At 51.4% G+C, this 26,028-nt stretch overlaps 3 protein-coding genes across 5 annotated transcripts in view; 1 reads left to right on the top strand and 2 right to left on the bottom strand.

Moving 5' to 3' along the window:
* The window catches only part of IHO1 (interactor of HORMAD1 1), a 41,532-nt gene extending 37,782 nt beyond the window's left edge, over positions 1-3,750 (top strand). The window contains exons 7-8 of the mRNA XM_034996681.1: positions 1,384-1,487; positions 1,829-3,750. Of these exons, the coding sequence (XP_034852572.1) occupies positions 1,384-1,487; positions 1,829-2,977 (1,253 nt within the window). The 3' untranslated portion in view covers positions 2,978-3,750. The remainder of the gene's footprint in view (positions 1-1,383; positions 1,488-1,828) is intronic.
* A 7,585-nt stretch (positions 3,751-11,335) lies between these two features.
* Positions 11,336-15,428, bottom strand: CUNH3orf62 (chromosome unknown C3orf62 homolog). Of its 2 annotated transcripts, XM_034998206.1 has the most exons (4): positions 15,233-15,428; positions 14,476-14,890; positions 13,260-13,351; positions 11,336-11,889 (listed from the first exon to the last, which is right to left on the bottom strand). In XM_034998206.1, exons 2-4 carry the CDS (start codon positions 14,883-14,885, stop codon positions 11,624-11,626), a joined length of 768 nt encoding a protein of 255 aa, XP_034854097.1. In that variant the 5' UTR covers positions 14,886-14,890; positions 15,233-15,428; the 3' UTR covers positions 11,336-11,623. The 2 variants fall into 2 exon arrangements, with proteins under 2 accessions (XP_034854097.1, XP_034854096.1); XM_034998205.1 differs by lacking the exon at positions 15,233-15,428 and having other exon boundaries at positions 14,476-15,131.
* A 327-nt stretch (positions 15,429-15,755) lies between these two features.
* The window catches only part of USP4 (ubiquitin specific peptidase 4), a 52,864-nt gene continuing 42,591 nt past the window's right edge, over positions 15,756-26,028 (bottom strand). For both annotated transcript variants that reach the window (XM_034998201.1, XM_034998202.1), the window contains 8 exons: positions 25,840-25,928; positions 22,440-22,667; positions 20,909-20,979; positions 20,528-20,646; positions 20,013-20,162; positions 18,919-19,022; positions 16,871-16,959; positions 15,756-16,502 (listed from right to left, as the gene is read on the bottom strand). In XM_034998201.1, the coding sequence (XP_034854092.1) occupies positions 16,341-16,502; positions 16,871-16,959; positions 18,919-19,022; positions 20,013-20,162; positions 20,528-20,646; positions 20,909-20,979; positions 22,440-22,667; positions 25,840-25,928 (1,012 nt within the window). In that variant the 3' untranslated portion in view covers positions 15,756-16,340. The remainder of the gene's footprint in view (positions 16,503-16,870; positions 16,960-18,918; positions 19,023-20,012; positions 20,163-20,527; positions 20,647-20,908; positions 20,980-22,439; positions 22,668-25,839; positions 25,929-26,028) is intronic.

The following is a 26,028-nucleotide window of genomic DNA, read 5'->3' as shown; positions in this document are numbered from 1 at the left end:
TCATCAAATATTTGTTGAATAAATGTAAGAGTGTCTTCACATGACCTGCCATTTAGCAAGAGGGTGGCAATAATTGATTGCAACACAATGTGTTAGTTAAGTGTGTGTGTGTAAAATCTCCCTATGCCAAAGAGAGGAATCAATATCAGTCCTGAGTGGTTAGCACTCAGGTCACCAAGTTCATTGCAGCCCAAGTGTAAATAGGGGATAAATAAGTGATGGGTGATAGGTGATAAGTGATGGTAGAGCACACAAATGGTGCCAACAGCAGAGAAAAGGAGCCCCCAAGCCAGCCAGGATATGCTATTTTCCAAGGAGGTGACTGCTGAGAGCAGAGGGAAGAATAGGAATTAGTGGCACTGAGGGGCACCTGGGTGGCTCAGTCGGCTAAGCACGTACCTTCGACTCAGGTCATGATCCCGGAGTCCCAGGATCAAGCCCCGTGTCAGGCTCCCCGCTCAGTGCAGAGTCTGCTTGTCCCTCTGCCCCTCCCCCTTCTCGGGTTCTCTGTCACTCTCTCTCAAATAAATAAAATCTTAAAAAAAAAAAAAAAGGAATTAGTTGCACTGAGGTGGTGATTGAGGGGAATGGGTAGAGTTGATAAGGGACTGAAGCATAAGTGCTCCAAGCCAAGGGAACAGCATGCACAAGGCCAATGGTGAGAGAGAGATTGCATAGGAAACAGACCTCAGAGATGTGGAGGTGGACAGAGAGGGTAAGCAGAAGTGAGCCTGGGTCTTCATGGCCAATTTAAAAATTTGGACTTTGGGGCGCCTGGGTGGCTCAGATGGTTGGGTGTCTGCCTTCGGCTCAAGTCACGATCTCCGGGTCCTGGGACTGAGCCCCGTGTCGGGCTCCTGGCTTGGTGGGGAGTCTGTTTCTCCCTCTGCCTCTCCCCCTGCTTGTGCTCTGTCTCTTTCTCTCTCAAATGAATAAATAAAATCTTTAATAAATAAATAAAGATTTGGACTTCACCCAGTGGCCAGTGGGGTGCTATTGAAAGTTTCAGTGCAGGTTTCAGGGGAGGCATGATCATATCTACATTCTGGAGAGTTCATTCTGAGGACAGAACCAAAAAGGTAGGCCAAGGAGGAGGTTGGTGCCATCATCTGGGCAGCAGGTTTCAGAGTCCCCAGGAGGTGCTGAGATTGAGGCTGCCTGGGCCAGAATGTTCTCAGGGTGGGAGGGAAGAAGGAATGGTGGAAGAACCACCCTTCTCGGGCTTCCTCTCCTCACGAAGGCTGATCTGGTTGGAGAGTCCTGGGCACCAGCAGAGCAGGCTTAGGTGGTCCATGCCTGATTCTAGCTCATCCCTTTATTGTCTGCGCGGGGTGGGGCATTGCCATAGTCTTCGTGAAGTGATTGTCAACTTTCTGTATTTAGTACAAGAGACTGTGCGGGCCCAGAGTGATCTGGTGTTGGAAACAGTGCATGACAAAGGCAACATGGAGCAGGTCATCTTTGAGATACAGAAGAGATTTGAAGCTGTAAGTGTGAATACCAACCTCTTTCCTCAAGTATGTTTTTAGCTTTGTCACTAAGACCCAGAGAGACACCTTTAAAGCTGCAATTTTTTTTCAGCCCAGAACAGAAGCCAGATAGGTCCCTTGGCAATGGACCAGGGTGGGACCAACTTCCTCCTCCAAGGTCCTCTGGCATGATGTGGACCCAAGGGGCCCTGCTCCAGAGTGTTGCCATGCTTCCTCTGTAAAGCACCCAGCAAGGGAGAAGCTTTGGTTCTGCTAGCACATCCTTTGGTTGGTTTGCACATTTCATTGTGCCTTCTGATTGCAGTGTCCATAACTCTTTTCTCACTATCTTTCCCTAGAGACAAGCAGAATTTATAGAAATGAAATCTGACCTGAAGCAACTTGAAGTTTTAGTTGCCCAGCAGAGTAAGGACTTCCAGCGGCTGTGTGAGCAGCTAGGCCAGCTGAATGTGGCCAGTGTCCTGGCAGAGCTGAAGAGATTGATTTCAGCCCCTCGGGGCCCCACGCACGTGAAAGACAGCACTTCCCAGACCTCACCACCTCTGGCCCAGAGCCTCCATTTCACCAGGCAGGACACATATGCTTCTGAGGAACCAGTTCTGTGGCAGGCTCAGGCCCCCCCTGCTGTACAGAATCTGAGTATGGGTTCCCTGCAGCCTGGAGAGTTTGGTGTCTGTGGTGAGGGAGCACAAAGTGATGCTCTCCAAGAAGAGGCTGCGCTGATGGCAGCTGGAACCAGCAAAAGAAACAGGCAAGTCAAGGACAGGGCAGTACAGACCAACTGCGAGAACTGGACCTTCCCTAAAACCAGCTCAGAGAACCATGGCTCCGGCTTCCCAGGCCCCGAAGTTCCTGGTGGTAGGGACTGGGTTTCCCAAGGAGCCTCAAGGCTTCTACCCCTGGACTTGAACAACTTTGCAACCAGCATTAAGAACACCTGCCAAAAATGTCAAACCGAAGGTGTGTCTCCGTGTGACCCTTGTGAACAAAGGGGGGCGGCTGCACAGAAAGGCAGAACCGTGGGAAGGGGGGGGACAGGCAAGAAGCAGCAGCCCCGGAAGTCCCACAGAGGCAGGCTTCTAGCCAGGAAGCAAGAACAAGTCCCTAGCAAAGCCTGTGCTTTCATTTCTAAATATCCTCAGCCTCCAGTTTCTGGCCCACAAAGGCCCCCCCTGGAGCAGCAGAAGCCCCTTGCTCAGCCCCTGCATCTGAGGGGCCCCAGCAGCCCCACAAAGCCAGTCAGCCCTGTTCTGGGAGGCATAGTCAGGCGCAGTAAGGTGATGAGGGCAGCACAAGGGAACATCTTACAACTCGGTGGGCCTTCTTCCCAAGACGACAGGCTGCTTTCCACCAGTTCCCAGGGGGACCACCAGATGAGCTGGTTCAGCGACCTCAGCCTGGGAAGTTCAGAACCCCCTCTGTGCAGGGAGCCAAGCAAGAATGTGCTCTATGACCTGGGTTTTGATAGCAGTGATGATGGCTTCTGACCAGCCCACAAAACGTCTGCAGCTGATAGTTTATTGGTCTCAGCTGGAAAGACAGATGACAGCGCCCCGGGACTAACAGCAGAAAGCCCCCGAAGCCGAGGGGAGCGCCCGGGCTCAGAGGCCCTGCTGGGGGTCAGGGCGGGATGGGTCTGGCATTCTGGGTACCAGGTGCCGCCCATGACAGGCCTCAGAGCTACACACATCTTTATGTATCGGAGCGAAGCGTGTGAAGACCGTGGTGAGGAGCCGGGGCAGCAGCCTGGGTGTAGGGCATGGGGGGAGGGTGCTGTTTCTGGTGAAAGGAGGGATATTGTGTGGCGGAAGGGCTCTCTCAGAACCATTGGTGCGGCACCATGACTCCCCAACACCACATTTTTGGTCTTCACAATACTTCCTACACATAAACAATAACTTTCCAGGCCTCAGTAGTTTTTTTATTATTATTTTTATCCAGTTTTACTGTCAGAGCACTTGCATTTTTCGATCAGTGGAGGTATTATTACAGAATACACTAAGTCAAGTCTTCTTGTGTGAGAAACCGAGAATGTTAAGCTGCCAATCAAAGAGAGGTGACATGCACCCAATGAATGCCCAGAGTGCCGCTGTACACGAGCCAACCAATCCCAATTTTCTTCCTGGCTCTTTGTCCCCATTCTGTTTTCAACCACTCTTCAAGCTGGTGAGAGCATCTAAGGGTCCAGTAATATTTCCGGAGGGCATGGGGCTTATATGAAACTTTGGCTTTCTATTTATATCTTGCAGAAGTTTTGAATTTTTGTTATACATATATATTTATTTTGTAACAAAAAAATAAAACATTTAAAACATTTAAAAGCATATGTTTTGGGGAGGGGGCGTGTGGATGGCTCCGTTGGTTAAGCGTCCGACTCGATTTCCATTCAGGTCATGATCTCAGGGTTATGAGATTGAGCCCCGCATGTGGCTCTGCACTGAGCGTGGAACCTGCTTAAGCTCTCTCTCTCCCTCTCTCCCTCTGCGCCTCCCCCTACTCAAGCTCTCTTTCTCTCTCTTGAAACCCCACAAAAAACAAAACACTTAAAAGCATATTTTTTCATTAAGTTTATTGAAGTGATCTCCCATCAACTTAAGAAAATCAAATGGATAAGATACATACCATCTTTTTATCCTGCAGGCTTCTCCCAAGATGATTTTGAATAAAAAACAGCCTACTCAGACTGGTTTCTCTTCCTTTATCGTTTGAAAGTAAAAATCCTCACTGGATGGATTGGCTTCCAGAATCTGCCCATTTTCTTCTCTCTCTCTTTTTTTTTTATATTCTTTATTTAAATTCAAGTTAGTTAACATAGAGTGTGTCATTAGTTACGGGGTTGGATTCAGTTATTCATCGGTTGCATATGAGACCCTGTGCGCATTATATCACGTGCGCTCCTTAATGTCCATCACCCAGTTACCCCATCCCCCCACCCCGTCCCCTCCAGCAACCCTGTTTGTTCCCTAGAGTTAAGAGTCTCTTATGGTTTATCTCCCTCTCTGATTTTATCTTATTTTTCCTTCACTTCCCCTATGTTCATCTGTTTTGTTTCTGAAATCCCACATGTGAGTGAAATGGTATGTCTTTCTCTGACTGACTTACTGAGTTTAGCATAATACCCTCTAGTTCCATTCATGTCTTTGCTCATTTTCAAGGCTGTAGTAAATGACACTAGGGCCTCTGAGTGGGCCGTTTATAGAAAACAGTGTTCTTGGGCGCCTGGGTGGCTCAGTTGGTTGAGCGACTGCCTTCGGCTCAGGTCATGATCCTCGAGTCCCGGGATCGAGTCCCGCATCGGGCTCCCTGCTCGGCAGGGAGCCTGCTTCTCCCTCTGACCCTCCTCCCTCTCATGCTCTCTGTATCTCATTCTCTCTGTCTCAAATAAATAAATAAAATCTTGAAAAAAAGAAAAAGAAAACAGTGTTCTTGATTTTTTTCTTATTTTTACATTCTTTATTTTCAAGGGTGTGTGTCCCACAAAAGTCTGAGTTTAATTTGCCTTTGACACCTTTGGCAGGGATACCAGGCACCAGCCTAAGCTGCTCTTACTCCCGTTTCCAGACCAAGGGCGTCCTGTGGCCTGTAGCTGGGAGCCCCAGGCAATGGCAGCTGCCCTTTCCGAGGCCAAGGGCGTACAGACTTGGACTCTGCCTCAGGCTGCCCCGACCTTCTCTCTGCCTGTGAGCCTCACTGGATGTCTGTTCACCCTGGCCTCTGCCAACCTCTACTGCCTTCCCTGCTGGGTCGCTCTGCCTGTGCAAGGGAGGCCTGCGAGGAAGGGGCCCAGCCACACCACGGGTTTCTTCCAGCCCTTCTCAAACTGACTACAGGTGGCTGTTGGGCGGTTAGCATAAGGCTTGTAGGCCATAGGGGTTTGTATCGGGAAATCTTTTATTACTCTAAGTTGAAAAGTTTAGTCATTTTGGGGCGCCTGGCTGGCTCCAGTTGGGCAGCTGCCTTCTGCTCAGCAGGGAGCCTGCTTCTCCCTCTCCCTCTGCCCCTCCCCCTGCTCGTGCTTTCTCTCTCTCTCAAACAAATCAACAAAAATCTTTAAAAAATTAAAAAGAAAAAAGTTTAATCGTTGTAAATCGAAGTTGAGACCCTGTTGAGAGAACTCCATCAATATTTATGACTGTGGCCTTCTCATTGAAGGGTCTGTCCAATTTTGGATTGCCAAAGCAGGACCCTCTGTTCTTTGATTCTGTTGTGAGTTATGAAATCCTGTATTTCTGGGGTGCCTGGGTGGCTCAGTCGTTAAGCGTCTGCCTTCGGCTCAGGTCATGGTCCCGGGGTCCTGGGATCCAGCCCCGCATCGGGCTCCCTGCTCTGCAGGAGGCCTGCTTCTCCCTCTCCCACTCCCCCTGCTTGTGTTCCCTCTCTCGCTGTGTCTCTCTCTGTCAAATAAATAAAATCTTTAAAAAAAAAAAAATCCTGTATTTCTTCAGAAGGATTTCTTTTTGTTATGAAGTCAAAGATCAAAGTGACTCAGTGTTCCATGAGCTGGGTGTTTTTGCAGAATGAGCAGTAAATTTATCTCCTAACAAGCCTGGGTTAATTAAAATTACACCGCCTGTCTCTGGTAATCATCAGGAAAGGATATTCTGTTTCTTATTTTATTCCTAAGACTTCTTTTTTTTTTAAACTCCTGTGTTCCTGCCAGATCTGGTGAGCGTGACAAAGCCCAGGCACATCCCCAGAGCACACAACGTTTCTGGTTCTTTGGATGCTGATAGAGATGTGGCTACACAGGGGCGGATGTCGTGGGAGGTCTAGGGACCTAGGGCCCGGAGAGCCACCTAGGGGTGCCTCCCTCTGATAATGACCCCAGCTACATCTGAGGATGGAAACCACATCACCTAATTGTCTTGACATTCAAGTATCAATTTAAATGTCACCTACAGAGAGGCCTTTTAGTGACCTCTTCTGCAGAAGCTTGCCCTACTCCTTGCCCATTCCCTTACCCTGTTTTAATTCTCTCCCATAGCTCCATCTGAAACGGTGTATTGATGCACATACATATGTTTTACCTGCCTTGCTGGGTGGGATATAAACCTCAGAAGCAAGGGCAGCATCTGCCTCATCCCTGCTGTATCCTCAGCACCCAGGAGAGTGTCTGACACGAGAAGACACTTGACAAATACTGAGAGCAGGGATTTCTTGCTTTCCATTTGAACAGCTCCTTGCAGCCCTGTCCCAAAGTCAGGTCTCTCCAGCATTCCTTTGCAACTTCCCTTTTTGGCATTTTGTCTCAGAAGTTCCAGAGGGCTCCTGATGAGGGGCCTGTCTCCTGCAATATGCCCTCTTCTTTCCCAGGCCAGATGCCAGCAACCCCTTTCCACCCAAAGGGCCCAGAAAATAGCCTTTCTGCCTCCAGAAAAAAAGACGGTTGCTCCCTACAAGGGTTGAGCAGTTTTGAAAATTTTTTCATGCCAGGCCTTAGGCCAAAACTCTTCATCAAAGCAGTCATCTTCCAGCTGGCCAAGCACAGAGAGTCCTTCCCCACTAAGGCTGGGATTCATTGTCAAATAGATTTCCTAAGTAAAACTTTGTCTACTCTATAAATATTTAGCTGGAACATAAAATATTAACATTCTCCCACATACTCCAGGGAGAAAGCACATTGCCAGAGCCTCAGATAGTCTGGGGCTCAAAGCCTTTTCAGTAATTACCCACAATCAGGTGCAGTGGCCTCCCTCGTGTGCGTGCCTCCTCCATGGTCACTGCTGTATTAAACGTTCGGTGCTTCAGTCAGCGGACGGGCACGCTCGGACCCGGGGAGCCCCCAGCCTGGCCGTTCGGGGAGAGGGAGCTTGGCCTGAATTAGGCCTCTTTTGCAAATCCTCTTCCTCAATTTCTTTGATCACTAACAGCTCACAGCTCCTCCGGTGGGAGGCTGGTGTTGCTGCCCTCTCAGCACATTCCTGGGTGCACAGGTGAGGGACGCCTGCCCCGGGGTTGTCTGTTCCCTTCTGCCTGGTCTCCTGATCCCTTTGCGGTTTGCCCTGAGATTAGAAGTGGAGGGTCCAAGGAGCCAGGGCAGGTGGGCCAGGAGGTGGCGCCCCCAGCGCCCCAGTGAGGGGGAGCAGAAGGCTGGGGGAGGGGAGCCCGGAGAGCCCAAGCTGAGAAGGCAGGCCCCAGGGCCTGGTTGCGCTGGCTGGAGCCCCACAGAAGCAGAGGCGTACTAACTGGAAGTGCCCCTGGAGCTCACGTGGCAAGACTTCAGACTCTAGGTCCATGTGGCCAGACAGCCGTGCCCAGGAATGTGGAGAACGTGGCAATCTGGACGAGGCTGAAGCGAGGGCCAACATTTCCAGCCCACGGCCACCCCTGGATTGTCCTTTTGAAAGAGTTGTTGCTTGGCTCTCAGGCCTCACTGTGGCTCTCTGCTCCTTGCTGACCTTCGCTCAACCATTGGCTCATCTCTCTCCTTTTTCCTATCCCTTCCTCCTCAGCAGGTCCTAGGAGCTTCTATGGACCAGCCCCCACCTTACAAAGTCTTACCAGTCTGCATATAGAGCTGGGTTCCAGTGGCCTGGGCAGGGACACTGGTGGGATGCGGCCAGGGGACCTGGAGACCTCTTACAGGGCTGGATGGGCCCCGCTTCTCACATGCCTTGTGCTGTGGCTTGAATTTGCAGTTTGTGACTAGCAGGTTCCAAAGCTCCTATTTATTCTTGAGGTTGCCTTGTTTCTATTTTGAGTCTGCTAATCCAAATCACAGTTTGGTGTTTCCACGGAAACAATTCAGTGATTGTTTGGTTTGCCAAGATGAGCTGCGGGGGAGAGAACCAAATGACGTAAAACAGTTTTAGTTTCTCAAATATGACTCTCATTGTCTCCCCGAGAAGCCTTTGGTGCCAGCCCCCTGAAAACCTGAGGAAGTTGTATTAAAATAAATGTTCTAGACTCCTGTTCCCCTTCTGGTTAAGTCCCTGGAGACCCACTCCCCGAACACCCCTGCTGTGTGTAGATGAGCACACATCTGCCCAGTAAAGCAGATGACAGAGGCAGGAAGGTCTCCTTGGGGCACCTCAGGGAGCCAGGGATGCAGAGACAGGCGTCCAGGTCACCAGGGAAATGACCATATGGCTACCCCTGTTAGTCTGGGACTGGAGAGCCAGAGGCTCAGGGCTCATCGGCTTTAACTAAACAGCTGTGTTTCTACAGTGAAGAAAAGCTCCTCATTCAAGGATCCCAGGATGAATTACCCCTCTGGTAGATCTGAATTTTTACATAAAGGCTTAGCTAAAACAGCAATATGTCTGTCTGTCCCTCCAGGGAGAGCCAGGTCCCTCCTGCATGCTGACCCCTGTTCTCAAGGACCATAGTCTCCTCTACAGGCAGAAATAATCCTTTCTTTTCAGTCTTCCAGGGTTAGGGCTAGGCCCCCATTCCCAGTACCCGCTCCCCGTGCAAGGACCCTGGGGGAGCATGAATGGAATGCTGAGAAGCAGCTCCAGGAGACCTAGAGCTTCCAGTCACTGGGACCCGACATCCTCAAGGTCAAGGTCCTGTGAGTCCTCCCATTGTGGGTCTAGCATCTGCCCCAGTTTCTGGGGACTGTGAGGGTCAGCTCTGGGCAGTCAGCTGGTGGAGGATACCCATGGCTAGTTGGTGGAGATGGGAACTTTAAGAAGCCATACATGCCCACTGCAGACAGATCAGAAAATATGGACAAGGGGAAAAAAAGACAAACCCCCTTGTCCCTCCGTAACAATCTCTGTGCGTGCTGTGCTCACACACACATCTGTACAAACTGGAGATCAAGTGCACTTTTAAAAAATAAATACATTTTAAATTTTGGAATAACTTTAGATTTACAGGAAGGTTACAATGACAGTTTGTATCTACCCTTCACCCAGCTTCCCCTAATCTTACATAACAGAGGCATATTTGTCAAAGCTAAGAAAAATACATGAACTCTAGCCTTTATTTAGACTTCACCAGTTTTTCCATTGTCTTCTTCCTGTTCCAGGATGCAATCCATAATACCACACGGAGACTGAATCAATGTGTCTCCTTAGTCTTCACTAGTCTGTGACGGGTTTTGAGTCTTTCCTTGTTCTTCATGACCTTGACGATCTGGAGTGCTGGCCAGGCATCCTGCAGGACATCCCCCAGGCTGGGTTTATCTGACATTCAGCTTGTGATTAGACCGGGGACATGGGGTTTGGGTAAGGACCTGACAGAGGTAGAGCCCCCTTCTCCTTGCTCCCTATGGTGGGGGGGGTGGGGGGGGTCGGGGGGAGGCTGGCATCCACACATCACTGGTGCTGTTCCCCTTCATCACTTGCTTAGGTGCTATCAGGCTTCTCCATAGAAATTTACTGTTTGGGGGCACCTGGGTGGCGCAGTTGGTTAAGCGTCTGCCTTCAGCTCGGGTCCTGGGATCGAGCCCCGCGTCTCTCCCTCAGCCTGCCGCTCCCCTGCTTGTGCAAGCTCACTCTCTCTCTTTCTGACAAATAAAATCTTTAGGAAAAAAAAAAAAGAAATCTACTGTGTTTCTCTTTCCCTGCTTTGTTCCTTGGAAGTGAGTCACTAAGTCTAGCCCGGCCTCAAGGGGCGGTGAAGGCATAGGGGTTGGATTAAGCGCCACCTTCTCTATGGGAGACTCTCCACATCAACACTTCTTATTTGGAGTGCACTGTTGTGAGCCCTGGCTTGGATATCAGGACATCTCTCCACGCACACAGCCATTCTTCACCCGAGCTGGGAGGCCCAGGATGCTGTGAGCCTTTCTTCTCATTTGCTCCTGTCCTTCCTAAGGGAGAAGGAACTCCCCAACTCCACAGGCTGTGAGTGCTTACTGAGGGTGCCCCTGCAGGGACTGAAGGTCGAGTGGCCGGGGAGGAGTCTCCGGGTAATCTTGTCCCCGTCTGCCCCAGGCAGGGCAGTGGTGGTGGCTGTCCCTGCAGGGGAGGCCCATCCCACAAGGTGGCCACCCCGCTAAGGAGTAGGTGGGCAGTCTCCACCTGAGAGCCTGCAGGAGTCACCAGACCCGGGTCACCGGCTTTGCAGCCTGCCCTGTGCTCAGGTCCGTAACCTAAAAGATGGCCTGGCAAGGTGGCCCGTTGGCCACTGGGCCTTCCTTCCCAGTTCTTTGGGTCTTACCAATAGCCCCTGTGCCAGCCTCCTCACCCCCATGCTGCCCATCTGAGCCCAGAAGGCAGGCACTTCTCTGAGCCTCTGTTTCTGGGAGGCATCAGACCTTCCCGATAGCTTATGATGTTTCCTGAAAGAACATCATGGTTTTGAGACATTTGTCCAAATAATTTCTGATGGTGTCCTTGTCCTTTCTTTCCAGGGGTGTGGCTGGAGCCAGCCCTGCCAGGCTTTTGCTGCCAGGCTTTTAGGGCTAGCTCCTTCTTTACTCCCACCCATCTTGCCCCACTACCTGTGGCTTCCAGGGTTTCCAGGCCTGGAGTGGGATGCACGAGGGCTCAGGCAGGAAGGGGATGGGCAGGACCTGTGCTTACCTTTTCCTCCCACTGCCCTCGACTGGGGGCCCAGGTGTCTGATGTGGGGGGTGTGGTGGGGAGGCCTCATGGGAATGTCCGGTCAGGAGGGGATCAGCCCCTCCAACACAACCATTAGGCCCCTGCAGAGGTCTTCACGCTGAACAGGGTCAGGGTTGGGGGTGCTGAGGGGAGGTTGGTCTGGACACGAGGAGGGTATGGAGCCCATGCAGAGGACAGCCCTGTGCGCAAGGTGTGCAAGGGTAGGAGGGCTCGGGGCCACCATTTGTGCGGGCTGGGCTGGCCCCAGGGGGTGCGTGAAGCCCACCCTGGTTGTGGTCCTAGTACTTCTTCAGGGGCGCATGGAAAAGAGCACCAGGAGACACAGCAGAGGCCTACGACCGGCACCCACCTTGGGTACTTAGTGTATTAAACATCAGTCAAAAAACACATTTGAGACGTCAAGAAAAGTGAAAAGGATCAACAGTAAGAAACAATTCAAAGCAATAGAATAAAAAAAAATTGGGCTTTCAGCTTAAAAAGGGACACAAGTAGAAGTTCAAGAGGGTGTGGTCACTCCGATCCTGCCAGCCCCGGGGCAGTGGCCCCCGGCGGCACTGACCACAGCCTCAACCGCAGCCTCCTTCTGGGAAGAACCAAAGCTCCGGCCGACGGCCCTTACTCGATCTGGTATTTAAAAGAGGTCATCAAATTGTAGTCCTCTTCCAAGTCCAGCACAGTCTCGACGATACTGTGATCATCGAAAGTCTGCCTGAGGCTGCCGGAGTCGCCATGCGGGGCCTTCTGAGGGCTCTCGTCCATGAGCAAGGCCCAGGCTTCCTCCCTGAAGGGCGAATCTCCGCAGTGACCACACACGCGGTTCAGCTCGTTTTCAAATTCTAGTTTCCCAGCCAACTCTTCAATAGTTCGGATGCTCGTATGGTCTTAAAAAGGAGAACATTCAGCATTACAATTCCAGTGAACGGTTTCGGGAGACATTTCAGGCACCGGTTAAAACCCACAAACGTGTGGCCACTCTCCAGGGACTTCAGGGCAGGGAGGCTGCCAGACTGAGCGCCCAATTCTAAGGTGGCCTTGGTGCCCACCCCTCCGGCCCTGCCTTTATTGAGCCCAACGACCCGCCAGTCCCCAAGGAAGGTGCAAGTGGGAGGATACAGAGATGTTTTGGCTTGTCCTGGATCTTAGGGAACTCCCTGACCTGCAAGCATGACATGACATCGTGTGAAAAAAAGGGGAGTCTGTAAGGGGAATCAAATGCTGCCCGGGGCTGGCAAGGACTGTGGAGGATGGTAAGCGGAGGCAGAGGACTTCGGCTCCCCTCTCGCGGCCACCGGAGGAGACTCCATCCACTCACACCGTAGCGTGGCAGGTGTCTTGCTCTGTGGCCTCAGGGGAGCGACTCCTCCCACCAGGCCTCCCTTTCATCCCCCCAGAACCTGGAGGCCCTTCCAGAACCAACAGTTTCAGGCAGCCCCCAAGGCTATGCATCCCTTAACCTGGGGCTGTTTGTCCACTATGCAGTGTGAGTCGTTTGAAAAAAGAGCATACAAATAAAGAGGGCATATATAGTTCACACACAGAATGTACAGATGTGGGGGGAAAAACCTCTGGCAGGATGTCCAGCAATGTTTTGGGGGTTTTTTGGGGGTTTTGTTGTTGTTAAAGATTTTGTTTATTTATTTGACAGAGAGAGACACAGTGAGAGAGGGAACACAAGCAGGGGGAGTGGGAGAGGGAGAAGCAGGCTTCCCGCGGAGTAGGGAGCCCGATGCGGGGCTCCATCCCAGGACCCTGGGATCATGACCTGAGCCGAAGGCAGACGCTTAACGACTGAGCCACCCACGCGCCCCGGGATGTCCAGCAATGTTAACATTGGCTTTCTCTGGGTGCTCACGTTACAGGGAAGCTTTGGGATTCTAATTTTTCTTCTAATGTTGTATTATCTACCCAAGCTGGACCGCCCCCCACCCACCCCATCTTTGCCTATGTCCTGCCTCCAGACCTGAGCTCAACCACCAAGTCCTGGAGAACCACTGTCCCTCGTGTCCAGGGATTCACTGTAACCAGACATTTATGACCGGATTCATGTGTGACTCCATCAGGCTATCAGATCCATGAATGCTCTATGCATAGAGCCTGCCATGGGTAAAACAAATTTACTATGTAGATGGATGAGAACTGAGAGTGTTTTTTTTTTTTAAAACAAACAAACAAACAAACACCTGCTGACTCAGGCGCCTGTGTGAAGGACCTATCCTCCCAAGGAGAGGATAGACCTGCCCTTTGTACTCACCGATCATATCAAGCAGATCCTTTGTGATCTCTTGGCTAGAATTGCTGAGTGGCATGTTTGAGTCAATCTTCAAATCTTTCTCCATATCTTTCCTGCAACCCCCAGGTGGAAACAAAAAGAAGAAGAAGAAGAAGAAGAAGAAAAAGTGGAGGATTAGAGCCTCTTTCACGAAAATATTGCAGGGAACTCAGTGTTAATCTTAAAAACAAAAACATACTGATAACTTTAAATTGGCTCCCATGCTGTGATTAGAGAGGGCAACTGGAAACTGCTAAGTCAGTGAAGTTGACTAATAGCATCACCCTCATGAGCATCCCCGACAGCGCATTCAAGCCTACAAATGCCCGTATTAACATTTGTTAGAATTGAACCAACTAGGGGTGCCTGGGTGGCTCAGTTGGTTAAGCGGCTGCCTTCGGCTCAGGTCATGATCCCAAGGTCCTGGGATCGAGCCCCGCATCGGGCTCCCCGCTCAGCGGGAAGCCTGCTTCTCCCTCTCCCACTCCCCCTACTTGTGTTCCCTCTCTCCTATCTCTCTCTCTGTCAGATAAATAAATAAAATCTTAAAAAAAAAAAAAAAAAGAATTGAACCAACTAAATGGCTTCTTCCTTCTCTGCCTCCAGGGCAGCCAAGATGGCAAGACCTTGAAGTTCCATCCCATATGGTCATCCTTGCTCCAAATCAAGGTGCCTAAAACCAGGCAGTTTAAACCTACCACGGAGAGGGGCCCCTGGCGGGCTCAGTCAGAAAAGCATGTGACTCTGGATCTCAGGGTGGTGAGTCTGAGCCCCACCTTGGGTATAGAGATTATGTAAATAAATAAACTTTAAAGCTATTGGGGGGGGGGAAGTCTAGGGGAGATCTTGACGCAGGGATGGTCTAAGACTTCAGGAGGTGGGGTGGGGGAGGTGGGGTAGGGGGGTGAAGGGAGCAGAAGCAGGGATGTAAGCAGGAAGTAGGGCCCATCTGGCCTCTCCCTAGTATGGATGTTGGAACGAAGATTTTTATTTCTGCAGTATAAAAAGTAAAGTGACTTAGAAGTCAGGTTCTCTAACGTTCACTACCCCTGTGGGAAGGGCAAAGTGGTTTCTAGGAATGGGCTGACAGTCCTAGAGGGGAGGCAGAAGCGGCGCCAGACTCAATTTAGGAACTTCAACATTTTCAGAAATGAGAGCCCCCTAATTGTAACTTTTTACACTGTCAAGTTGGAATCACCTTAGGCTGTCTTTTCTCCAGTTCTCCCCATCTCCCGCGGCTCTCCAAAACGGTCTTTCGGGTGCCAAAACGGAGGAATGCATCAGTAGGTTTTCCTTACTGGTCAGAGGTTTTCTTTTCGGGCATGAGGCATGTGGCTTTGCATTCCCCGGAGCATGGTTTGGGGCAAGGGCAGGGCTCTCGTTCTCCGGGGCACACGGGACTGGAATGAAAGGGGCCGCGGAGGAGGAGGCTGCCCGCGGGTGCCTCCTGCCGAGCAGCCGGTGCACAGGGACGGGGAAGGGGAGCGGCGCGGCGTCCAGCTCCAGCCTCCGCCGGCCCGAGCACTCCTGGGAATGACTGACGCCTTCAAAGGCCCGGTCAATGGCCGCAGTCAGCTCCTTTCTGCATCTTCTCAGTTTTTCAGACATTTCCCCTAAAAGCGACCACGTCTTTATTACGTAACACATTGGAAATGCACAGAGCAACGCTAGAGTATCGTTACGAAGTTGCAAACCACCCCCGAAAGACGCATCTCCTGGAGCCTGATCCACGCCACGGGCCAGAAGGACCCACCCGCCGGGCGGCCCCTCCCCAGGTGGCGGGGGTGGCCCGCGATCTCCGGGAGGAACCCGCGATCGGACGGGAGCCCCAGGGACGCCCGGCCCCGCCTCCCCCGGCTCCGGCCCGCCCGCCCCTGCTGCCCGGCCCAGCCGTCTCCGCAGCGCCCTCGGCCCTCGCCGGCCCTCGGGCAGAAGGTCCAAAGCCGCGTCCTCACCCGGCAGCGCGGCCACTCCGCCACCCCGGCCAACGGTCGCCGCGCGCGCCCCGGCCGATCGCGCGCCCGAGAATGGCGCTCCCTGCCCCCCCCGCCAAGGTTAAAGGTCAGGCAAGATTGCCCGGACCCACCACCTCATTCTCAAAACCCACTCGGCCGGAGCGGAAGCGAGCCCCCCGCCCCCCCCCAGCGAGGGAGGCGGCCGGATGCTGAGGACGGGGGGGGGGGGGGGGGGGGGCGCCCAGAAGCCGGCGGGGCGGGGCGGGGCGGGGCGGGGGGAACGACAGGTGGGGTGGAGAACCCCACTTCTTACCAAAGTCGGCAAGAAGGGAGAGGTCCCCATTCTCAAGCCAACGGAGAGAAACTGGACGGGCCACTGTACCCAGAAAGTTTTGTGTACCGACTTCTTTTAAGTGACATCTAGTAAAAGCGCCACACCGTCTCCAACCGTCTCAATTCATCAAAGATGGTGAGGGACATAACAGAACTGCTAGGTTCCACACGAGATTGAGGGGCAGGAGACCCCAACACCAAATATCTTCATTTCATTAGGGGGAAGAAAGCTAGAAATTCCAAGATGGCTCAAAGGGAAACAGAAACGGGCTTCAGGGACTAAATTCTGAGGGAATTATAAACCCATGTCAGTGCACAGCAAGGGAGAAGGGGACAACATCAAGTGAACTGGAGGCTTGGTTTACTGTGGGCAGACTGCTGGGGTGACCAGGAACCAGCACCAGAATAAGAAATCCAGAAACTCAGGGCAACCTGCTGCAGGTCTTCATGGCCACCATAATCAATTACAGTGTTCCTCTCCATTCTTTGGAATTCATCGGCCTTACTCCACTGTGCACCCCCCTCCCGACCCCCTACTTTCCAGCTCCACAGGTCTTACAGAAATTTCTCACCACCTGTATAAAAAGAAAAATAATTCAGCCTCTTGACATAACCCTTCTGAGCAAACAGGGTCTCTTTTTTTCTTCTGCTCATAAAAGAAGGGGATTTCTTCATCTGGTTTTTAGACCGAACGCTAGTAGTCTTCAGAGTGTCAAAGATGTTCTCCTGGGGGATTACACTGGCGCTGTGGGGTGGCAGGGTCTCGGAGGCAGCATCAGTTGGTGTCCATGCTGCAAGCCTCATCGTCCCCTGTGCCTTGCTGCGAGCTGCCTGGGCTCGTCCCTCCCTCAGAGGATCCAGGAAAACAGACGAGTGAAGGCGTCTTATAAAATTCATCATCTCGACGTTGGTAAAAGAGCACGTAAGCTGCTTTTGTCTAAAACACAAGAGGGGAAAAGTTCATTCACAGGTTGGAATTATCACTCTTTCTCCCAGCTTTTCGCTCACTGTTCAAAACCTACTTTCAGAGAACTGCCATCTTGTCCTGTGCATCCATGCACAGAGGCCACCAGGAACGTGACCCTGCCCAGAGAGTGGGGAAGGGCCAGTGCCTGTGACAGAACGCAGAGAGTGGAGCTTCTCATTTAGGAAGGGTCCTGGAAGGAATGGCAGTCAGCTCTTTCTCTACCACACCTAGCTCCCACTGTCACATAAGGATGACCAAATAACCAACTAGCCCAGGAGACTCTTCCCAGCTTTAATCCGTCAGGTAAGAGGAGGAACCAAGTACTAGAGCCTACTCACCACTATCTGATCCTCAGAGGCCAGGGACACGTTGCTATCATCAAAATAATACCATTTCCCATTCAGTTTGTTCTTCGCATATGCAGTGTCTGCCAAATCAACAAAGAAAATAACCTCTAGCAATCACCAGAGAACTAATCTGGCTTTATTAGGCTTGCACTAAACAATTAACACTCTAAAAAAAAATAAAGACCCCGAAATTAAGAGTAATTTACAGGTGACAACCAAAAAAAGATAACTCATCTTTTTTTGAAATCTGTTCTTCCTCAAAAAGGGTAAAAATGGGGCACCTCGGTGGCTCAGTCGGTTAAGCGTCCGACTCTTGATTTCAGTTCAGGTCATGATCTCAGGGTTGTGAGTTTGAGCCCCGCGTTGGGTTCCATGCTGGGCATGGAGCCCACTTAAGATGGTCTCTCCCCCTCCCATAATCTCTCTCCCTCCTGCTCTTAAAAGAAAAGGGGGGGAGGGGCAGTAAAAATGGAGTGTCAGGGACCAAGGTTTTAGGCTGTAATTTTGGGAAACTAATCAAAAGAACAGAGAAATCCAGTATCAATCTTCAGGATGGCTATAAGCAATAATCCAGAGCCAAGGCACCCATAAAGGAAGCTGATACTTTAAGATTTAAGCAAAAATGGCTCTAAAAAGAACAGGTCAAATCAAACCCCACTTGGTCCAGCAGATGGCTACCGCCTCTTCCTGCCTCTGGAGCCTCCGGGGTAATCCCGGTGAGGGACACACTGGGCGTTGGGTTTGCAGAGCTGGAATGTGGACAAGACGCTTTAAATGTATCTTTCTCAGAAACTGTGAGTCAAAGTCTGTGGCTGGGTAACAATTCCTCACAGTGGTCCAAGCATTCCCCACAGCCAACACTTCCTGTCTTGATTTTATAGTATTCCCCAGCAGGATGTGGTTACAACAGCAATCCCAGCAGCAACGAGCAATTCCTGTCCCCTCCAGACTCTACAAAATGACACTCTCCTGGAGAACTGGTTGCTAGTCTCCACCTGCTGCGTGACTTGGGGCCAGACATTTATCCCTCACCGGAGCACCTACTGCGGGGTGAGGAACAGGAAAAGGTGCCGAGGGCCTGCCCCTACTGTCCCTCTCCCTCTGCCCCTCTCCACTGCACGCGCGCGCGCTCTCTCTCAAATAAATAAATAAATCGTTTAAAAAACAAAAACCAAAACCTACACATTCCAGACATTTTGGAAGATAAGGTAGAGCAAAGAGAACGTTTCCTTGCTTTTTGCTTTAACATAGTTGTGATGCTAGCTTCTGTAAGGACACAAGTTTGAACATGTCATGGGCATTTCCCCACATTGTCATTCATTTTACTTGGCAATGGGCGTGCACTCGACTGTCATGTAGATGGACAGCAGTGCCAACTGCTGGGTCACCGACGCAGCTACTAATTTTTCACTGTTACAAATACATGAATCTTTGTGCATAAAGCTTTTTCCCAATGTCAAGTGCTTTCCTTGGGATAGATCCCAGAGGTGGGACTACTGGATTCAAGAATATGAAAATCCGGGGTGCCTGGTTCCTCAGCTGGTGGAGCAGGCGACTCCTGATCTTGGGGTCATGAGTTCGAGCCCCATGTTGGGTGTAGAGGTTACTTAAAACTAAGATCTTTTTTTTTTTTTTTTTAAGATTTTCTTTATTTATTTGACAGAGAGAGAGACAGCGAGAGAGGGAACACAAGCAGTGGGAGTGGGAGAGGGAGAAGCAGGCTTCCCACTGATCAGGGAGCCCGATGTGGGGCTCGATCCCAGGACCCTGGGATCATGACCTGAGCCGAAGGCAGACGCTTAACGACTGAGCCACCCGGGCGCCCCTTAAAACTAAGGTCTTTAAAAAAAAAAAAAAAAAAGGAAGACAAGAGAGAGAGAGAATGGAGAAGCAGCAGTTTGGACCACGCCTGAAGCCTGACACTGGGGGCCTGAGGCGCTGTGTAAAGCACTGAGGACAGGGCCTGGCACACGGGAAGAGGCCAGTAGGACTGGCCAAGGGCCTTTCAGCACGTCCGGGTGGCAGACGCCAGTACTTACAGTGACCAACCCCCATGGCTCCGTAGTGGTTAGACACGGCAATGAGGTCGTACACATAAGGCCTCGCCGACAGGTCACACACAAACTCGGACATGTTCAGAGCTCTGAGCACAAAACACAAAAATGGCCTTTAACACATTAACCTCAGAGAAAGAAGCTGGAGTAAGCGAGCACACCCTTTTATGCACGAGACTGGCACACGGGAGCACTTGGACACGAGCTGCAGCAGGAACGAATGCAGAGGCCGCAGGGGCAGGGGCCCCGGGGGCTGGTGCAGCCTGGACAGAAGCCGCCTGGGGCGCGCCGGCCCTGCAGCCGGCGGCGGGCAAGGGCTCTGGGCAGGTAAGAGCACTGCAGCAACTATGCAGAAATGGCCATCAGGACCAAAATTACCGTCGGTGCCATAAGCATTTCAGCTGAATACCGAAACAGGTCCCAGAAAACTTTTCTCCCCCAGTATTTTATTTTGAAAATTTCAAACATACAGAAAAGTTAAATGCATTTTTAGACAAACATCTATATTCTATCCGTGTCTCTACCTCCACTCCCACCCCCAAGGAAGCATTTTAAAATCTGTACTTTGTGGACGAACTCTTATCTGGTTGACTTACTTTCCTGGGCCTGTCACTCTGCGTCCTGGCACCTGGGGACACGAGTAGACAGCCAGTCCCACTCTCTGCCCCAGGGACCAGACAAGTGGCTCCGCAGCCCCGCTGCAGCCCCCAGTTATCCAGTTCTCCTCAGCAGACTACACTCCGGTTGCTTTTTCGCGCAGTTAACGAGAAGCAGCACTGTGTTTGTGCTGTCCAGACGAGCCCAGGCCCCTTGGACCAACGACGGACAGGAGGCCCAGTTCAGTGAGGGGGCAGCAATGATCAGCATCACTCTGAGCCTGGGAAGCGCTTCTGCTGGAGAATCTTTTCCCCAAAGGTAGGAGGATGGGGAGGGGGGTGAGCCGAAGTCCAACTGCCTGAAGCCCAGCAACACACCTCCTAATGCAGAAAAGTCTTTCGTGACAAAACTCAGCCAATCGGTGCCCAGGTCTCCTGCCTACTTCTTAATTTTCCTAAGAACACTGCAGCTCAGGGACCCACCTGACTGGGAATTCCACCACTGTGTCGAGTTTATCCCTCCAGTATCTATTGTAGGAGAAACGTTTGAGGTGGACCACCAGGATCTTCGGCAAGGACCACAGGTCAAACTTCTTAGTGGCCTGCTGATGCTTCTTACAGTTGGGACAGTACCTGCAGAGAAAAGAGAAACTTCCACTTAGCAGGGAGATGGAGAGCCAGGACCCCCTGGGCACCCAAGCACGGAGGCACAGCCACAATCCCACAACATCTTTTCCTGAGCTCAGCATGGCTGCTTGCGGGGCGGGGGGGGGTGGGGGGGGGTGGCTATCTCTAAGCCACCTTCTGAAATGCGGGGGCGGGGGCTGGCTTTCTTAGTCTGGAAAACAACTTGTACAGAAAAACTGTGATATAGGGGTCAGTCATGTAAAGAAGTGACACCTCCCCCCCGTAAAAGGGTTTCTGTGTATACAGATGGCCCCAGCAGATCTCAGTCCGGGGTTCACGGGTGCCCCCGCCCAGACTGGGGAGCTGCATACCAGGGGTCATGCTCCCCAAGAGTCTCCATGGTGGTGAAAAGCTCGATGCAGTCTCTCAGGGCCACAGCAGTCTTCTTCTTCTTCTGAGGCTGCAACATGCTCACGTGCTTCTCGTAGGCCTGTGAGGAAGAAAGCGCTGACTTCCAGTGGGGAAACGAGTTCTCACCAGGTGAAGCCACAACGTCACAAGCTCCCAGGCCAAGAAGATAATGTACTTTCTGAGGCCTCTGACCACATAATGACAAAATCTGTAAGTACTTTCTGTTCTCAGTCTGACACAGAATCTGTTAAATTGCTGGGGAACTGGTGACGGTGACCCAAATACACAGCCAGAGCAGAACCCAGCGCACCCCCCCCAACCCAGAATCCTGAGTCACCTACCTCAGACTCCTGCTCATCATAATAAAGGCTCCGGGTCTCACTGTCCCAATCGATGGCCAGTGTGGATCGAGCTGCGGAGGAAGACCAAAGCGTCACTCATGACTAACGGCCAGCATAAGGAAAGGCTCTTCAGGTGATGGCAGCGAGAAGAAAACACTCAGCTACACCATCAACTCCTGCTCCCCCATCAGCAGCCACAGCCTGAGCCAGCCAACTCTGAATCCCCAAATCCTTTGGCAAAGATTTCCTCAATGCCACAGTAAGTTCCAGAGGTGCTAAATATATAGGATACCGAAAGAGAGAGGTCAAGATGAAGTAACAGCGACCAGATCTGCCCTCTCACCTTACCTCAGAAGAAAACCTGATGGAATAATGAAAGACTGTTTTGAGACGATGGGTACTGGGCAGAGGAAGAGTGCGATCCCCAAGAGAAGGAAAACAAACAAGGTGATGCCTACACCAGGTGCTGGATGCCCAGCTTACTGCCTGCAGGCACTTGCCAGACCACGGCATGGGAGAGACGGGGAAGGAACTGGGCAGACGGAGGTGGGGAGCTAAAGACTGGAGTTCGAGGAGGTGGCTAGAGTTTGCAAGGCATTGACAAGAGGAGGAGGCCACACAGAGAGGACGGAGCTGCAGAGACAGGGAGAGAGAGAGACCCGAAAACGCCTCAGTAAAGCTGGTATGAACACACATTTTTAAAGAGATCTAACAAAAAAAGAAAGGGAGTGAAAGGAAGCTAATTTCTTTTTCAGTGAAGGAGATGCAGAATTGCGTCCAGGCAGGGGTCTTCTCCGTCCTCTCGTGCTCTCCACACAACGCGCGTCCTGCCTGGATGCGTCTTCCGTGCGCTTGGCGGCCCCCGTTACCAGCTCCAGCTAACAAACAGCCCATGAAACCCATGACCATCATCTAGATGGGTCACACGTCATGAGTAGTCTTATGGAGCAGAAGAAATAGCCACGTAGTCTCATAAGCGAGAGGACTCCGGGGAAATGCTGCCATGCAGGAGGCACGAGATGTGTTACCAACCCAGCACAGAGGCCCCGAGGGTGGTGGCGGTGGTGGGAGAGGACCAGAGAGATAAGCCTGACAAGATGGCTGGGGCAGGGGCTCAGGTCTCGTGAACATTTTTTTTTTTTAAGGTTAAAAAAAATTTTGTTTTTTTTTAAAGATTTTATTTATTTGACAGAGACACAGCGAGAGAGGAAACACAAGCAGGGGGAGTGGGAGAGGGAGAAGCAGGCTTCCTGCGGAGCAGGGAGCCCGACGTGGGGCTCGATCCCAGGACCCTGAGACCATGACCTGAGCCTAAGGCAGACGCTTAACCGACTGAGCCACCCAGGTGCCCTCGGGAACAGTCTTTAGGGAGTTTTAAGCCAAGGCCCACACAAGCGTCTATTCGTGGAGCTACAGGGAGAAGGTGAGAGCCCAGCTCAGTGAGTACTGAGTGCAAACAGGATTTTCAGACAGAGTCTAAGCCCCCCCCACCCCCCCAAGCCCAGTTTGAAAGGTCAAAGAAAGTGCTTACAGTTGAGTTTAAGTAGTTTTCCGTCAGTTGCAAGGGAATTTATGTCAGCTGTTCCATAGGAGTTCACAAGGCTGAAGGTAAAAAGCCTTTTCCGGCAGGGCTGGCCTTTGACCTTCTTTTGGGTGGTCTCACCGTGGTCACCACCCAGCTCATCCTCCCCACTGCCTTCTGTTTCTGAAAGCTGCTCTTTGCCTTCTTCCTGATGCTCCATTTCTTCTTCGTCTTCTCCTGGCACACAAACAAAAACCAGTGTATATAATCTGCCACCACTTCAATGTTAAAAATTTTACTTCATACCTAACTCTGGTGCTTCCTCCCACATTTTGTCCCGTGTACGTGAAACTCCATCTAGCCCTTTACAAGGCACCTGAATTCACCCTCACCACGAGCCAGTGAGACACGCAGAGGGGCCCTGCTAACGTGTGATGAGAGAGCGCAGGCCCAGGGAAGCTCATGGAGACCCCCGAAGGCACAAGGTGAGTCAGCAGGCCCACCTGTCCTAATGGGGGCCCCTCCACACTTGGTACTTTACTGGGCTTCACCCCACATCGTCTGACGCTTTCAACTTTGTCATCTGACCCACAGAGAGAAAAGGACCAAAGGGTTAAGAAACACAATTTAAAAGTCAATTTTAAGGGCGCCTGGGTGGCTCAGTTGGTTAGGCGACTGCCTTCGGCTCAGGTCATGATCCTGGAGTCCCGGGATCGAGTCCCGCATCAGGCTCCCTGCTCAGTGGGGAGTCTGCTTCTCCCTCTGACCCTCCCCCCTCTCATGTGCTCTCTCTCTCAAATAAACAAAAATCTAAAAAAAAAAAAAAAAAAAAAAGCAATTTTAAAAGTACTATTATTATGATCACAAATACTAAGCAAAAACCTTCAGTTCCTCTAAAAGAAACACGCTGACTATCCCTTCACTAAGCAGTTGGTGAATGTCTCCCAGGTACAGGTGCCAGGCTGGGTCCCGGTGACCCAGCAGACAGGGTCCTCCCTATCTTTTTTTTTCCTCGTTATTCATTTGAGATTGCTGAGTTTCAAGAAATTTTTTTAAGTTTATTTTTTTTTTAGTAATCTCTACACCCAGCATGGGGCCTGAACTCAAGATCCTGAGATCAAGAGTTGAATGCTCTTCCAACTGAGCCAGCCAGGCACCCCTCAAGAGTTTTAATAGGCATTCTAGAGACATACGCTGATGAGTAAATTTCCCAGGTATTTCCAGAGAACTGGTATATGTGGCTGCAGTAAAATGACCCATAAACATAGTCATCGCACTTTTTGTTGTTAGGAAAAGGGGAAGTCAGGGTATTGGGTAAGTAATTTCAACAAAGATGGGACAACTCCAAAAGAGGAGAAGAAAGCATTTAAAATATGAAGTTTATATACTTGGGAAATAGCAGTAGAAATGGAAACTCTGAGGAAAAGAGGATGTTCCCACATAAGAATCCTCTTTTTCAAAGACAGTCTGCCTTGGGAGTGTTCCTAAGGCATGAAGGAAGCCAGGCCCAGGACAATCCAGCAGTTTCTGCTCAAGCCACAGGAACAGCACAGCCACGGATGAGGGTGTGACCCAGACTCCCATCGGCACCATCCCCAACCAGCCAGCGGGCCTACAACAGCCAGCCCGGCCCTCACAGACAATCCTCTTCCGACCAGCTCACTTGGCCCGAGACAGCCGCACTGCCCCTCTGACCCCCGGGGGAGCCTGCCCCGCTCCCAGCCCAGCAAGTGAAACCCTCCCCTACCTGCTACCCCTCTGAGAGGGACACAGCCAAAGCCTGCTTCAGCCCTACTCAGTGAACAAACAGAGCCCTGGAACAATAAAAACTGTTTCCTGGCTGGGCCACTGGCTGCCAGCTCCTCGGACAATCTCAGGAAGCTTCTGCTAATGCAGGAGTGGATAGATACCACAGGATGAGGAAAGAAAGCAGAGTCCACTGACAGCAGCTAGCCCCGATCACTCAGAGAATCAGCAGGAGACAGCCACCACAGGCCTGACAAGGAGCCATGGCAGTAAAGACGTTAGAAGTATTTCAACATTAAACGGAGTTCGAAGTCTATGCACCAAGACTCTGTTAAAGGATTCGAAAGAAGGCAGTAATTCTTCCCCAACAGGAGACTGACAGATGGAATGTCTAAAAAGCGAGGCTAACTATAACAACAGCAAATACTTACATGGTGTGATTATTAATTGAGCATCCGTTATGTGCCAGGGACTTCAACCCACATTATCTCATTAAATTGTAATCTCAACTCTGTGAAGCAGATGTGATCATCCCATTCTGCAGATGGGTGAACCAAGGTTCAGAGGAATGAGGCGACTTGTTGAAGTCCACCCCACGCTTTAAGCTAGGAATCACAGTGCTTTAACTGCCAGAGCGCCGAGAACCCACGGGTCACCCCGGGTCTGCTCAGAGAGCGCAGTGCCCACCCTGCCATCTCTGTGTGTGGGGTGTGGGCACAGAACACCCTCCTCTTTATCCCCAGTGGGAGAACATCATAGTAAGGGCAAGAATAACATTAGGACTATACTAAACACTCAACCTAAGAGACTCATAATTTGCAATATCCCATGAGGACAGAGCCTTGTGGGCATTATCTCTAATACCAACTCTCACTTTCCAAGATGTGCGTATCATCTGAGCATTTGGATTTGCAACTCAAAATTTATGGCACTAACGTGGAGGACATTTGTGGTTTTATAGTGATAAACCCACTAAGTCACCTAGGCCCCCAAAAGAAGGGTGACAACCATAATGCAGGTCAGACACAGCCCCCCAGTCAGGGATGAGCTTGTGAGCATTTGGCCACAGGAGGACGGCGAAGGCTCCGGGTTTCCCGCAACCGGCCTCGCCTCCCACTTTGTACACCGTGGCTCTCTTCGCTCCCGCAGCGGGAGCTATCTAGTCAGTGATCACCAGTAGCTTCCTGGGTAGAAGGAAAGAAACACTCAGGAGAAACTGTCTCTGCCCTCTGGCTGGCTGGCCAGGACTCCTGTCCTTCCCAGAGGCAGTGCCACATCAGAGGGACGGGTAAGGGCCAACATGACAGCTCTGCAGACGGAAGCCAGGTCATGGAGGCAGTCAAGGGCTGGCTGAGCACCCACTCTACCCATCCCAACGGACCAGAATCAACTCCTGACTTTGCCTTGTGACCCCGGGCAAGTCACTCAGTCCTGTCAGGCTAACCTGTAGGTGAAAGCCAACCTACATGTCTCAGAAGATTCCACGAGGCGCCAAAGTTGGACAGCCTGGAGTGGGTGCAACGAGGCTCCCAGGTCTGCTCTCCAGCCAGAGCCCCCACCCAGCCTTACAGCCTCCCTCTCCCGTGTGTACAACACCTTTGGAAGAATAGGGAGGTCAGGAGGGATTTGGTCAGTCACAGCCCATAGCGTGGCGAGCACTCACCTTCACAGCCGCCCCTGGAGCCATTGCAGGCCCCCGGCTCCAAGGGCGAGCTGCCAGACTCCTCAGGCAAAGGCTGTTTTATATAGCGGCTGGGAAAAAAGAAAGAAAAGGAATTATTTGTTAGCCATAACATTTACCTGTTTTTCTCCATGACTCAGCTAAATGTGGTTCACAGCTGACATACAGCTA

This window comes from Mirounga leonina, unplaced genomic scaffold (genome assembly GCF_011800145.1).
Source record: "Mirounga leonina isolate KUSES-001 unplaced genomic scaffold, KU_Mleo_1.0 Mir_94, whole genome shotgun sequence".
Classification (NCBI taxonomy): Eukaryota; Metazoa; Chordata; class Mammalia; order Carnivora; family Phocidae; genus Mirounga; species Mirounga leonina.
This window is presented reverse-complemented; position numbering and strand designations above follow the sequence as displayed.